General features: G+C 40.0%; 1 protein-coding gene and 1 long non-coding RNA gene across 4 annotated transcripts in view; one reads left to right on the top strand and one right to left on the bottom strand.

The window, feature by feature from the left end:
* Positions 1-15,642, bottom strand: part of Morc4 (MORC family CW-type zinc finger 4) — a 56,136-nt gene that overhangs the window by 16,519 nt on the left and 23,975 nt on the right. For all 3 annotated transcript variants that reach the window (XM_038317067.1, XM_038317065.1, XM_038317068.1), the window contains exons 10-13: positions 7,252-7,341; positions 2,939-3,067; positions 1,580-1,645; positions 1,043-1,094 (exon numbers count right to left, since the gene is read on the bottom strand). In XM_038317067.1, the coding sequence (XP_038172995.1) occupies positions 1,043-1,094; positions 1,580-1,645; positions 2,939-3,067; positions 7,252-7,341 (337 nt within the window). The remainder of the gene's footprint in view (positions 1-1,042; positions 1,095-1,579; positions 1,646-2,938; positions 3,068-7,251; positions 7,342-15,642) is intronic.
* Positions 88-5,105, top strand: LOC119805176. The gene is made up of 3 exons (XR_005283879.1): positions 88-338; positions 895-1,184; positions 4,373-5,105. It is a non-coding gene; the product is annotated as an uncharacterized LOC119805176 (long non-coding RNA).

Below are 15,642 nucleotides of genomic sequence, written 5' to 3' on the forward strand. Positions count from 1 at the left end.
CTGTCTATTTCGCTCTTGCGACCCATGTGAAGGCTGGGCTTTCATCCTTCCGAGCTCTGTGTTGAAAACGTGAGTGGAGAGGAAAAGCATTGCAGCAAATATCTGCTGGTTTAGGAGAGACCCATGCCAGAGGCTACCACATGTTCACAGTGCACACAACAGGGACATGCACCTGGGATCTGGTAGGAGAGCCAGCATATGAAGAAAATACGAGTAATTAGGGTGAAAGAATAAAGGGAAGGCAAACTGAATGAGGACAGGGCAGTCCTGGAAATCCCGGTCTCTGTACAGACATAGGATATGAACCGTGATTGCTCACACGCCTCGGTTTGACTAGGGTACGTGAAGAAGCGTTATTAGTGTTAAACTGCCTCTCTCCTCACTAGTCTGACCTGCCCGACTAGGGAAGTAAGTGAATCTAACATGCGACTAGCAGATCTCAGGGAGATAGGGTAGAGAGGGAAATCATGCAGAAAGGCAAGGAGAGGTGGGAGAGATATATGGGTGCTATGGTGGCTGTCAGGAAAGGAGTGTCCCTGAAAGGACGGCCAACCTTATTGCACCCTTCAGCGTCCGGAGCTGGGCAACCATGTCCGAGAGACAGTGCTCCTGAAAATTCAAAACAGCAGAGTCTTTATAAAGCCAGCCAGCCTGAAAGCAGGGATGGGCGGGGGTGGGGAGGCACAAAGAACCAACCCTTCTTCCCAAGAGAAAAGAGGAAGGAATGATCCCTGAATCCCAAAAGAAAGGAGACAGGAAAACCAGACACTCAAGAGGAGCAGCTCATGAAGATGGCACACAACTGCTAATTGACACCAAAGGTGTCATTCTCATTGCCCAGAATCGGTACGGATCCAAGTCTGGAAAATAAATGACGTTATTCTTCTGTTTCAGTGACTGAACAGCAACGACAGAAGATCAACACAAAACCCAAAGAGCCAATGAGAAGAAACCCTCAGCAATGCCGGGCGGTGGTCTTCAACCTGAATCCTGTGGGGGCAGAAAACGGTGTGAGAAGAGGAAGAATGGACCTGTCTCTCACCTGGTGCTTGTCACTTTCCATAGGCTGCTGCTTCTTCTCAATGGTTTCGTCTCTAGAAGATAAAAGTACTATTTAGATTCTGGAGGCCAACGTAGGGGGACTACAAGCTCAAAGCCAGCCTGGTCTACAGAGTGAGTTACAGGTAAGCCTAGACTGCGTACTGAGACTGTCTGTAAATAACGTGCTATTTAGTGCACTCATGAAGTTCAGAGAAACTGGGCTATATTTCTGAATTATGCTACTGGAGGGATTTCAAACTCTCGCTCCGTCTCTGTGCGTGCGTGTGCGTGTGCGTGTGTGTGTGTGTGTGTGTGTGAGTGTGAGTGTACGGAGCAGGGAGGAGAATGACCAAGCAGACCATGACAAGTTGAGGCAATCTGGATTAGGTGACAGAAGGAAGAACGGGCAGAGCACACAGGTGAGGGGGACAAGCACAGAGCCCTGCAAAGCTATCTCCCTCCTCAAGCCCTTGTCTTATGACAGGAAGAGTGATCCCTCGGCTCTAGGAAGCAGAGCACCGCCTCACGTATACTCAACTGTTGCTTAGCCTTGCTCAGGTATAAGTCTTCAGTGTGTTCTTGTTCTTCTGGAACAGAGCATCGCCTGTGGTACAGACAGGAAGTCATCTTTCGGAAGCAAAACATTGTTTGAGATTTTACTCTTTACCTCCCTTAAGGGCAACTTAATGATAGAGCAGCTTAATTGGGTAACCTTCTCCAGTTTGGATCCCATTCACACCACACAAGCTAGCTATATGTATAGCACTGGGAAGGGAATCTCAGGAGGAAGAACCAAAGGCATGAACAAATTTATTCGGTGGCCACAAGTAATGCAAAAAAAAAAAAAAAACCCTGATAAACAGGAGTATCAGTTGGCAATTGCATTATATTCATTTTGCAAGGGAATAAAGTGGATTAGAAGGATCTCTCCTGGCCTAACTGTGAAAAAATAAAAGACAGTATAGTCCAAAGAGGAAAGCATTAACAAAGAAACTTCTACAAGTCAACTTCATAACCTTACCACTCAGTCTCATTTCCTGTCCACAGGCATATGTGGAGACCCTGGAGGTGCGCTTCCAGATTACACACCTAGCCTTCACTCATATACTTTCTTCCCCTTTGGACACTTTCTCTAAAAAGCATACTCTGCTGGACTACCTTCTATTTACCAGCGTGTGGTCCGTGAAAAGAAGAGTAGGCAAGAGATCACAGCTGGATGGAAGCAGACTGACTTGTTAGGAACACACGGAACTAGTGAGTTCTGTAGGGCACTGTTTAGACGTTGCCTGCTATAAGGAACATATGGCACACTAGGAACACAAAGAAGCAAACAAACAGCACTGACTGCAACAGATTCTATTTACATGGATCCTACAGAGGAGACATACGAAAGCTATCGACTCGGTGTGGGATGTAAGGAACCTAGTCTTAAAGAACAAAGGCTCCTGTAGAATCAAACATAAATAAATAAACTCCCCAAAAATACCCCCAAATAAAAAATGGCATAGGAACAAAAGTCAAGAATCAAATGCTGCGGGAGGTCAGAGTGAAATCATCAAAAATTGCTATTATGAGGAAAAGCTGCCACAAAAGAGTTCAGCTCCTCAGACTGTTATGATTTGAAATGGAACATGGGATACAGAAAATCATTTCAATCAAGAGAAACGACACTATCAGAGTCATGGAGGGGAGAGTAGCCATGGCAAAGGAATATTGCCTTGTAGGGGTTTGGTCAAGTACAATGAAAAATAAGGTTAGCTACATAGTTAAAATGGGGCCAGCCAGCACAGGGGGCTTGAATGCCAGGCTAAAGAAGATAGATTTGATATAAAGTGGTTCTGTGGAATAGGAAGACAAATCAGGAGTCATCAAAAGAAGACTGAGTCCTAGAAATTACCTGTACTTTGGATGGGGATTATAGTAACAAAACCATCTGGCAGGTAATGTGGATGGATCCACCTTCCCAGGAAGTCTCCTCCATTTAAGACATTCATCACACTGCACCCATGTCTGGTCGGGAATCCTCCTGAGGGAGGAAAAACAGAAATGTTATTGTATAGATCCTAGCTCGGGGCTTTGTCCTACATTTAAAAGGTATGTCCTAAAAATGAAAACAAAACTTTTATGTGGAAAAAATGCCTAGGAATTGTATAATCCCGATGTCTGAAATGTGTATATTGCAAGCAACCTGGATAACTATACCAGATGTGGATACAAAACATACTGATATACAATTATTTGTAGAGGATAATAATATTTATTCTAGAATTTATTTTTGAGAAAATACTAGTTAGGTTTGTTACCTTGAGAAAAGTATGTGTATCATACATTGCTATAAAGAAGTAAAACTCACCCAATTGTTTCATTTCCTTGTCCAGTCACTGAACGAATTTTACATGTATTTGCAGGAGGCACAGAGGAAGCATTGGCATCAGAATCTCTCCCCCACTTCCGAGCACACTCCTGATTTCTCTCACTGCCATCAAAATCTTTCCCCCACTTCCCTGAACGCTTTTGCTTTCTCTTTTCCCTTTCACAACCTGCCCTCTGGGCTTAGGGATGTAGCTCAGTGTGCAGCTTGCTAGCCTGCACAAGGTTCTGAGTTTGACTCCAGCATCATATCAAACCACGTGTTTATAATCACATTATTGTGTTGCTATTCCCAACATCCATCACAAAAGGCAATATACTTTGGTTAAATTTCCTAACTGTAAATGATGGCTCCAACAATTGGTCAAAACGATTAAGATAAACTCATTCAGGGTTGACCTCTCCAAATGCATATCCACCCTCGTCAGTTCCAGAAGTGTGCAACCCAATCACTTGTAGATGAAAGTGAATTCATTTCCCCGTGGAGGAGAGTAGTACGGATGTAGCAGAAGGTATAAACAATGTGCAGAGTTGTACCGGAGAGCACCAAGGCTGATGAAAACACGCAGGGAGGAGAGAGGCACCTCCGGCCCACTTTACTCCCAGGGCAAGTTTTGTGTATCCTGCACATTACAGCTCTTCTACCAGACTGGTCAATGAACCGGTATGCTTTTATTATGACTTCTTTCAGTCATTTTTCATTGTATTAAGTCCTGCTTTTTTTTTTTTTTACTAGTTTTAAAGTAACATTATCCCATTACGGAAAACTATAAAATAGAGAACTATATAAAGAAGAAAATAAAAGGTACTTGTGCCACTCAAATACTCTTTTTCAAAAAAATCTATTTAGCCAAGTTTTCGCAGACTTTTGGACCTCCCTGTTGCTCTAGGTTGCCCCAGACTTGCAACCTTGAAGCTCTATGCTCAGGCCTGACCTCTGCTGTCTGTTACTTTCACACAGCTACAAAGCCGGAGTCCTTGGAAAGCAGTTTCAGCAGAAGTGGAGGAGGAGAGGAAAGGTTGTGTTAGCATTGTTTTAGATGCATTTGCACAGAAGAACGTCTTGCAAAAAGATGACTGTATTACTCTTGAGGACAAGAACACTAAGAGGCAGCAGCTACAAACAGACCACGGTGAATCCTTCAATCCAGGCAGAAAGAAGGACTGTAGAGCTTCTGCCTGCAGTAAATAAAGTTAAAGGAGTTATATATATATTGCCCTTGCTATATCCCTCCAGAAGTGTGTAGCTTCAAGGACCTGGGTGTTCAATTTGAACCTTAGCTCTACTGTATTCTACTTGGCTAATCCTGTGCAAAGGGTGTAAGTTCTTTGTGTGCTGGGCTTTCTATTTGCAAAGTAATAATACCTGTATACTGAGAGTTCTATGGATTACTGAATAAATTATTACATGAAAGGAACTAAGAATAATGTCTGGAACTTAAGTAATTTTCAATAAATAATCTCTGTTATTAAAATTCTGCTGCTAGAGAAGCACTTAAAGAAATGTTCAATATCCTTAGCCATTAGGGAAATGCAAATCAAAACTACCTGGAAATTTCATCTTACACCCATCAGAATGGCAAAAATCAAAACCACAAATGATAGCTTACGCTTGAGAGAATATGGAGCAAGGGGAACATTCCTGGTGGGAGTGTAAACTTGTACAGCCACTTTGGAAATCAATATGGTGGTTTCTCAATCTAACTCAAGACCCAGCTATATATACCACTCTTGGGAATGTACACAAAGGATGCTCAATTATACCACAAGGACATTCGTTCAATTGGGTTCATAGCAGCTTTATTCATAATAGCCAGAACCTAGAAACAACATGAATGCCCCTGAACTGAAAAACAGATTTAAAAAAATGTGGTACATTTATACAATGGAGTATTTACTCAGCTGTTAAAAACGACATCAGGAAATTTGAAGGCAAATGGATGGATGGAACTAGAAAAAAATCATCCTGGTATGTACTAACTCATAAGTGGATATTAGCTGTAGAACAAAGGATAACCATGCTACAATCCACACACCCAGAGAGTCTAAGTAACAAAGGAGGGCCCAAGGGAGGATTCATGGGGAAACAGAAGAGATCTCCTGGGTGGGTTGGAAGCAGAAGGGGATGGAAACTTGAGGGACTGGGTTTGGGAGTGGATGGGGAGATAGTATTGAAAGAGATGACTGGAAAGTTGGGCATTTTGAGATCAGGTAGAAACCTGATATAAGGGAAACTCCCACAAATCTACAGGGATGGATGACCCCAGCTAAGACTCCTAGCAACAGTGGAGAGGATGCCTAAACTGGCCTTCTGCTATTGATGACTACCCCAATTGTCATCAGAGAGCCTTCATCCAGTAACTGATGGAAAGAGATGCAGAGATCCACAGCCAAACATTAGACTGAGCTCGGGAATCCTGCTGAAGAGAGGGAGGAAGGATTGGAGGAGCCAGGGGGTCAAGGACATCACAAGAAAACCCATAGAATCAACTAACCTGGGTCATAGGAACTCACAGAGTCTGAACCAACAACCAGGGAACTTGCATGGGATCAATCTAGGTCCTCTACAAATATGTGACAGCTGTGTAGCTTGTTCTTCTTCTGGGACTCCTGCATGGGATCGATCTAGGTCCTCTACATATATGTGACAATTGTGTAGCTTGTTCTACTTCTGGGACTCCTAACAGTGGGAGAAGAGGCTGTCTCTAATGCTTTGGCTGTCTCTTGGAAACCTATTCCTCACACTGATTGCCTTGCCCAGTCTTAATTTAATACAAGGGGAGATGCTTAGTCTTACGGCAACTTGATATGCCATGCTTTGTTGATACCCATGTGAGGCCTGCACCTTTCTGAACAGAAGCAGGAGTGGATTGAGTTGCGGGGTGAAGAAGAGGTGAGAGGATAGGAGGGAGGGGGGAAACTGGATGCAAAGCAAATTAATTAAATAACTATTTTAAAAGGAAAAAAATCTGCTACTAGATCTTACATGCCCCAGCAACATATGAACTTCTGTCTCACTACATGAATCAGTGCTAATTTGAAAGAACAAATATCATTTAATCTTAATTTAAATTTTTGGCAAAAATAGCGGATTGAAATCAGCTGAGATCTTTAGAATAATGTAGAAACATACATACAGCATTCAGATTGCATTTGAAACAGAATTTTGCACCATACATTGATCTAGTAATTTCTGTTTTAAAACATAGACGCCTCCCCTCATATGAGAGGGGCAGTGTAATCTCTACCACTTTGATATCTAGCTTAGTGATGTTATAACTGTGTGTATGTTATTATGCAGTCTGTCTTCTGTGCTGATCTGTTTCGCCGTATCTACAAGGAATAAACTCTGCTTTTCCTTTAATGTGTTTCGTTCTCTATTTCTGCTCTGAAATACCTGTTCAGTCACAATAAAATGCAGCAAGAATAAAGAGGAAGCAAGTTTGTTAGCATGTCTGAACACCTACCCTATGCCATGCACTGTTCTAAAATCATGGAGTCTAACTCAGTACAGAGAGGTGAAGTGACTCACTGAAGTGCACTCAACGATCTAGACTTTCCACCGAGGAGTGTCTAATTTAAATGGCCATAATCCCCCACTGTATTAGTCTCTCCTAAACTGACAGCATTAAACCCTTTACATCTATTATCCAAACCACATACGTCTTAAAACAGAATGAAGAGGCAAAATGATGTAATTAGTACCTGTGCTTTCCCTATTGCTGTTAATCAACCTTCCTGATGTGAAAAACACTACGTTATCCTTGTTTTTTCCATTTGATGGAAGGACATTACCCTTAATGCTTTCACATTCTATATTTTATTACTGATGGTACTGGCCTGAATGTAGGTAAGTTCTCAAAATTCTCCTGAGATGTTTTTTCCTTCCAATAAGCATTGAGCTTCTGGGCAAGAGCACTTATTGTCAACCTGAAAGAAAATGCAAGGAGTATGTTAAGGTCCAGCACTTGAATAATTTTTTCAAGTCTTATAGAATCATGGAATGAGTATGCTGTTGTCATTAGAGACTATGACAGAATGAGGACAGAGATAAATACTGATGAATTATTAAATTTTCACATAATTATAGGGACATAACTCAGGATCAAATAGAAAAATTAGAGGCTCATACACAAAAACTTATCTATTAAAAATCAATCAAACATTAGCTTGATCTGTCTTTATAGCTCATTTGCAGATACTAACCACAGCAGCACAGTAGTAACATGGAAAATGTTTCTTCAACGTTTTTCTACAACGCTGCTGTTAGAAACTGAATCTGAGTTTGCTTTCTTATCTAATGAATAATTGCTATTAAGTTCTATTTCCCAGGATTATAACTTAATGCAAATGTACACATACCTGAAACACTATACCCTTGAGAAATTTCATTACCTGGCATGTTTGGGATCATTACTTGGCATGTTTGCAGATCTCTTCTTCCATGCACCTCTTCCTTACTGCCACCTTACCCATTTAAGTTCGATTCTCACTATATACACAAGACTAAAATCACCACAGGCACGTTCCTAGATTAATTCATCCCCCTCTCCTACTACCGATGCTTCCATCGCTCTGTTAGCAGCCTCCCTCAAGTCATACTGCATGTTCTCTTTCCTCTTCAAGGTCTACTTGATAGAGAAAATGTGATGGGATCCTGGGAAGGTAAGTAAGAGGCATGTGGAATCGGTCTCCTTGCCGAGATAGCATCTGCACTGGCACAATCTGCCTGATCACAGAGAACTAAGACTAATAGGGAAAATGTTTCCTTGGCATTTTACTGCACAGCTGCTATAAGAACCCGAAACAAATACAGTTAGTATTTAACAATCAGTATTTTGGAACACTTAGGTGGTAACTGTGGTTAATTTTGGTCCATTTCTGTTCTTAGCATTCTCCATTTCTAGTGCCATGACAGAGAATCCTTCAGGCGTTCCCCAAGTCACTTATAAGAATCATGATAGGAAAAAGGGTTCCTATCCTTCAAGGATAGTGGCCCGTGCTCTCAGTGCTACTCCACTATTTTAGATCACACAACGGGCAAGTGGCCTTTTCTGTTATATTCTCCATGATTACAAGTTTCTCCTCTAACTGAAATGATGTCCAGGACTTTCAAAGTGATGAAACTTCATTTTTACCTCTTCATATTTTTTCTTGTTTGGGGAGCCAGATGTTAAAAATGAAGATATTAAAAAAGCATACACACATACATATATACACAGCATATGCATGCATACATACACACATCCACACATATATGCATATATAGAAAATTAGAACATCACTTTGAATTTCCAGGGGAAATACAGGTTCAGAAAACAAGTGAGACAATTTTAAGTTTACATTCTACCAAGTCCCTGGTACAGAGATAGCTTACAGCAAACCACACCACTGACATCAAATAAACAAAAACAACACAGCAAATCCTAGGAAAGGGTGAAAACCTCATTTCCAGAATTATTGTTATAAAAATCACAGAGCATACAAAGAAACTAGGAAATATGGTATGATCAAAGAAAAATGAAATCCAAATAAACAGTCTCTGAAAAATTTCTGGGTTAAAGATACCAACCCCCCCCCCCCAAAATAATAAAAAACACCAAGTCAAGTTCAAAGAGGTTTTGAAAAAATGGTAATAGCAATAAGGAGACAGAAAACTGTTTTAAAAGAACTGAAATAAAATGTAGAACAGACCATTCACTTGATAGATTCAAAAGTGGAACAGAAAGACAAATCTGGGAACTTTAAGAAGTTACTAAAATTGAGGACCAATAAGAAAGAAAATTGACGAGATGGAAACAAAGCCTGAAGGACATGTGAGGCACCACCAGTGGTCCATTGTAGGCACTGTAGAAGTCTAAAGCCAAAAGAAAGAGACAGAGACATCTTATATGTAGCCTCTATGATAACTACATGGAAAATTGCTAGATTGTGTATATAAAAGGAAACAAGAAAAGAATTTAAGCAATCCACTATAAAACATCACTTAAACATCAAACACAGCAATGTGGGAAATGAGAGAGGCTATGAAATGCATTGCCAAATGACAGAAGTCTTCCCTTACCAATGATCACTTTAAATCCAAATGGCGTCAACCCAAATTCACAAATATGATGCAATATGACATGACAAAAAGAATACAGGTCCCTCGATCTGGTTCAGTGGGTAAAGCATGCTATCAATCGTCAGGTCCCGAGCCTGCATATGCTCACATTTGTGTGCACATATACATACATATTTTTAAAAATTCAATAGGAAAAAATACGGCAGATTGTGGTGCCTAGAAACAGAATACTACTAGAAAAAAAAAACAAATAAAGATGAAGAAGTTGCTTTGGAACTGAAATTTAGCAGCCTGGGGCATTTCGGGGGATTAGGAGTTCAAGGTTGTCTTTGGCTATACAGTGATCTTGAGGCTACACAAGACCCTCTCTAAAAACAGAATAAAAGGAAAATAAAGAAATTTGGCAAAGGTTTGAGAAACACGCCAGATCCTAAATCACATCAAGCAGACTGGCAATCGATATCTGGATGGATGTTAACTAAACTGATGAGGGCTCAGGAGGAAGTAGAGAAGCATGGTAGAGAAGAAGCTAGAGATTGCCTTAAAGAATGTCTAAATCACTGTAAACAGAGTTAGAAAGACAGATGGTAAAGACACTCTAATCAAGGCTCAGGGAAAATGAGCCCACACGTTACTGGAAAATCGGAAATATGATCCTAGCTACACAGTCACAGAAAGCTTAGCAGAAACACATCCTGTACACCTACGGAGCACAGAGCTTGTACCTGATGAATTTGTACATCTGGCTGAGGAGATTTCCAGAAAAACCGCTCAAGTTGTGTCCTCTGGCTGGTCATGGAAAAGGCAGGAAAGCAAAGATACAAGAAAAGAACTGATAATGGGAAAGGAATCGGAATTTGACAATCTGGAATGTTCTCAGGCAGTCAAAAATCACAAAAGATATTAAAATGTACAGATTCATTGTTAGGGCTGTGAGCTCTGTGAATGAAGAGTAGGGTTGGACAATCATTAGCTACTGTCACAGTCAGATCAAAAGGTCAAATATCCAGTCACATACAAGGCTCTTTGGGAATATGAAGCATGTGACTCCCAGACCTTCACAACCATCTCAGCTGAGGCCAAGAAGAGAAATGAGATTGTCTAGGGAAGATCAGTCAAGAGCCTCTTGTTAAATGGAATGGATATTCATCACGTCCATGGAAGACCTACAAGATTTTTGAGATGGCAGGAGCACAAACACTTTCAGCTCCAATTGACATGAATAAACGGGGGAGAATATATAATGAAAGAATCCTACAAAATTTCTAAAACTATATACCTATAAGTAATGTTATACAGATGGAGCAGGCTGTAATTAAGATTATATATGTATACATGCATACATATGTGTATGTATCAATGCTGAAAAAAAGAAGTCATGAATTTGAAGGAGCAAAGAGGAGTATATGGGTTTGGAGAGAGGAAAGGGAAAATGATACAATTATATTATCATCACAAAAATAAAATTAATAACTAAAAAGACTCTAATGAGGATAAAATTGACAAAACTGCTCTGCTGTAAAAATATACTAGTCTTCATGAATAGAATATTTTGAGAGTTGAACCACAGCCCTGAAGGCAGAATTTTAGTGATGGGGGCAGTGTTATAAGTCCCACAAAATTATATCTTGTGTTTGCTATTTAATCCTATCTGGATTTATGAAATTGCTTGGTGCCTGTAAATCTTTTTTTCTTCTCTATTTAAACCCCACTCGACACAGAACTTTTATATAAGTGGTGTCCTGTGCATCTCCTGCTATTATATTTTAGCATTAAAGTGTGTGTGTGAGAGAGAGAGGGGGAGGGAGGGAGGGAGAGGGAGGGAGAGAGAGAGGGAGAGAGGGAGAGAGGGAGAGAGAGAGGGAGAGGGACAGAGGGACAGAGGGACAAAGGGAGAGGGAGAAAGAAACTCAGAGGAGGCGATGTGATTATGGAAAATGAATTCACTATAGCCTCCAGAAAGGAAGACAGCCTGCCAACACCTTGATTTTAGCCCAGTGAGATCTGAGTCAAGACTTCTAACGTACTTTTTAGCTGATGACATTTAGTTAAGACTTTAGACTCTGAAAATTTTGATGATGTTGGGATGGAATAGGGCAATCACTTTTTGAATGTGAGAAATAAATCTTGAAGCACCAGAGAGCAGACTGATAAATTGATAAATAAAATAATAGTCTTTCAAAGATGTCTAGGTCCCATCCCTAAAATCTGTGAATAACTTAGGTTATACACAGTAAAATCTGTGACTATCTTAAGTTATACACAGTAAGAGAGTTACTGCTACTCACTGACTGTCCTTAAAGTAGGAAAAGCTTCTAAATGATACAATGAAACTACAGGCCTTCAACTGTGGAAGAGTGAGGCAGAGGAGTCAGAATTCGAGGAGGCAATGTGATCATGGAAGCAGGGTAACCGGAATGATGCAATGCGAGGAGGATGCAACTCATCACTGCTGACTTTGAAGTTGGAAAAGAGGGCCTTGGGCCAAGGAATGCTGGCAGTCTCTAAAGTTGGAAAAGAAAAGGAATCGGATTCTCCCCTAGAGTCTCCAGAAAGGAAGACGGCCTGCCAACACCCTGATTTTAGCCTAGTGAGATCTGAGTCAAGCCTTCTAACCTACAGAACTCTAACACAGTAAATTAGTGTTATATTAAGCCACTAAATTTATGGTAAATTTTTGCAACAATAGAAGTTGTTTTCTGCTGCTTGTAGACAGAAGTTGAGTATACTGTTCTTTCCTAAAATGTAAATTATTGTCTGATTCCTCTGAATCCATTAGCTATAACTTGCCACATAGTTCAGATATAGGGTTCTAAGAAAAGGGTGTGCTAACTATAGCCTGGACTCACTGCCTTTATTGTGAACAAAACTGTGCTGGAACAATGCTCGCTCCTTTACTTACTGTCAATGTATACTTTCATACTATGACAGAATTCAAAAGTTGGGTAAGAGACTGTGTGTGGCCTACAAAAGCCCAAATATTTCTCTCTGGCCTTCTCAGAAAATACTTGATCGTCTCTGCTTTAGGACATGGCCCTACATTATCAATTTTGTTTGATTTTCTTCACTCTACAGCATCACCTCATCCCCACATCCCCTTCAGAGTTCTTGTCAATGCAGTAGCCCATGCCATAACTCTATACAAAAATTCCCTTCCTTTTCTGCATCTGGTATCCTTTTTTAATTGTTTATTATTTATTTATACATGTGGGTGTTTTCTCTGCACACATGTCTGTACACCACATCTGTCCCTTGTGCCCATGGAGGCCAGAAGTAGCTGCTGGATCCCCAGGAGCTACAATTACAGGAAGTTGTGAGCCATCATGTGGGTGCTGGGAATCGAATCTGGGTCACCTGGAAGAGCAGCCAGAGCTCTTAGCCACAGAAGCATCTCTCTACATCTCTAATCTTGTACCTTTTAGGGAATATCTCTTCAGTTTGTTTGCTTTTTTTCAGACAGGGTTTCTCCGTGTAACCTTGACTGTCCTGAAATTTGCTCCATAGACCAGGCTGGTCTTGAACTCAGAGATCCACTTAAGGCTATCTTAAGTCACATCATCTACCTAAATCTTTCCTTATCTGTCTCATCAGAGCATTTTCCCTGCATAGCACCAAAGAGGTCTATCAGCCATTTTACTGCTATTTAGTTTTTTAATGTGTGATGATCTATTATTACAAACAGAATGCAAAGCCCTTAAGCAACTGTTTTGAAATTCTTTCGAAGATTCTACAAAACTTAGTCACTGTGTTATGTGTTAATGGCTTGCTCAGTTAATATGCTTTGGTTGCATTTTTTAAGGTGAAGTTGACTCTAAAAATGTTTTAAGCTTCAACCATGATATTTATAGCTAAAATCTAATATCCAGATGGTTCATAGTGATGTATTAAGATTATTTCTCTGTAGATATTTTAGTAGTATGATAACTTATATTTCCTTTATCATTTCTATTTTTGAATCTGTAATAGTCACAGGAATTTGTGACAGCAATATTTTCTAATCCTTCTCTCAAATTCAGATTTTTGACAGGGACAAAGGAAATGGAGGTTCTTGCTATGTAGATGAGGCTACCCAAGAACTCATCCTGTAGCCCAGGTTGGCCTTGAATTTACAATCCCATTGCCGTAGCCCCTGAGTGTTGGGATTAGCAGTCTATGCCCCCGTTTTTGTTTTCAAATTCCTATGTTTTTATCTAAAATCTTTCTTACTTTGTATGAAGTTTACATAAAGATCAATAGGGCTGGAGATATAACTCAGCGATAGACTTATGCTTACATATATATGATGTGGGACGGCCTTCTGTATGCTGTAAATGTGTTGCCTTTATTGGCTGAAGAATAAAGCTGCTTTGGCCTATGGCAAGGTAGAATACAGCTAGGCACAAAATCCCAGCAAAGACAGAGGAGAAAGAAGGTGGAGTGGAGGGCAATGCCAGCAGCTGCCCAAGAAGAAAGCTAAAGGTAAAAAGCTACAAGCCTTGTGGTAAATATAGAATAGTAGAAATGGGTTAATTTAAGTTGTAAGAGCTAGTTAATAATAAGCCTGAGCCAATAGGCCAACCAGTTTGTAATTAATATTAAACCTCAGAGTGATTATTTGGGAACTAGCGGGCGGGAGAGAAACTTCCAGTTACGTATGTGGGTTTAGTTCCCAGCATAAAGGCATAGGGCATGATGATTCAGTCTTTTCATCATAACTCTTGTGACCTGTAGGCCAGAAGCACAAGAATTCAAAGCTACCTACAGCTACATAGTGAGTTTGAGGCAAGCATGAACTATATGAGACATATGAACTATATGAGATCTTGTCTTTGAAAAAAATTGGGCTAGATAGAGAAGTTAGTGGTTAAGTGTAGTTGCTGCTCTTGGAGAATGACCCAGGTTCTATTCTCAGCTCCCATACAGCAGCTTACAACTGTCTGCAATGTCAGTTCCAGGGGATTTGTTCTCTTCTGCCATGCACCATCACTGGGCACACATATGATACACTTATCCAAACACAGGAAATATACAAATAAAAGAAAAATAAATATTTTAAAAAGAGATAGCAATGATGCCTGAACTGGCAAATTTATTATGCACAAACTCTATGTATGTTAGTGCTGTCATTCTGTTTTTAGGAAAATAAATGTGCAGTAACGATTAAACTACATAAGCAGAAATCCTACATGTTATAGAATGCCTTCATGTGAACTCTCTGTAATCACCTCAAATTCATCAGACAAAAATTAGGCATCCAAAATCAAATGTCTAATGTATGCAAAAGAAAAAAATAGACTTTTATGGTTGGTATGTTGGCAACAATAATATGGAAAGCTGTTAAAACATTTTAATGTCTAACATTTGAACTTCACAGATATTATTTAGGTAATTATCAAAAATTCATCACTTTCACTCAAAAGAAAGAATATCTGGTTCCATTAAACCAATGTTATTTCTAAACTTTCACATTTAGGAGACAAGTCTTGGTTGAAGGTCTTCACTACGGGTCAGACTCACATTTAAATGATTAATTTATTTGGCTCCAGAGCACACCGTTGCCATAACCACTGATAAGCCTGAGCGACTAAAACCCAATTGTGCTGAAATTAATTTGGAATTGCCATTCAAATTGCTATCTCTTTGTCAAATCCTGCATCTCAAATTCTTACAGTCTCAAATAAATGAAGGAACATTTAATTAATTTTGTTGTAGCTTGGAGCACAGAAAACATTTCTGAGAAATGATTTTCCTCCCACTCTTAGAAAAAATACTGCTGGGATTTTAAATTGAATGATACCCAGTGTTCTCCCATCTTCTCTTTCTTCACATCCCAAGAACATCCCTGGCCTTTCTGTGCCATTACCTATACTCTACTTTGCTCACAACAGTGGTTCTCAACCTGGGGTCGCGACCCCTTTGACAAACTATCTCCAAAACTATTCACCTTATGATTCATAACAGCAGCAAAATTACAGTTATGAAGTAGAGGTGAAATAATGTTCTGGTTGGGGTTAACACAGCATGAGGGTCACAGCATCAGGAAGGGTGAGAGCCACTGCTCTAGAGTACCCTTCTCATTAGTTCACTGAGGAAACACCAGCCTTTTCTTTAAGTTTAAGCTCAAATCTAACTTGCTTTGTGAAGCTTTCCTTGATTTTCTTTAGTCATATTTAAAATTTCTCCTCAGC

This window comes from Arvicola amphibius, chromosome X (genome assembly GCF_903992535.2).
Source record: "Arvicola amphibius chromosome X, mArvAmp1.2, whole genome shotgun sequence".
Lineage (NCBI taxonomy): Eukaryota > Metazoa > Chordata > Mammalia > Rodentia > Cricetidae > Arvicola > Arvicola amphibius.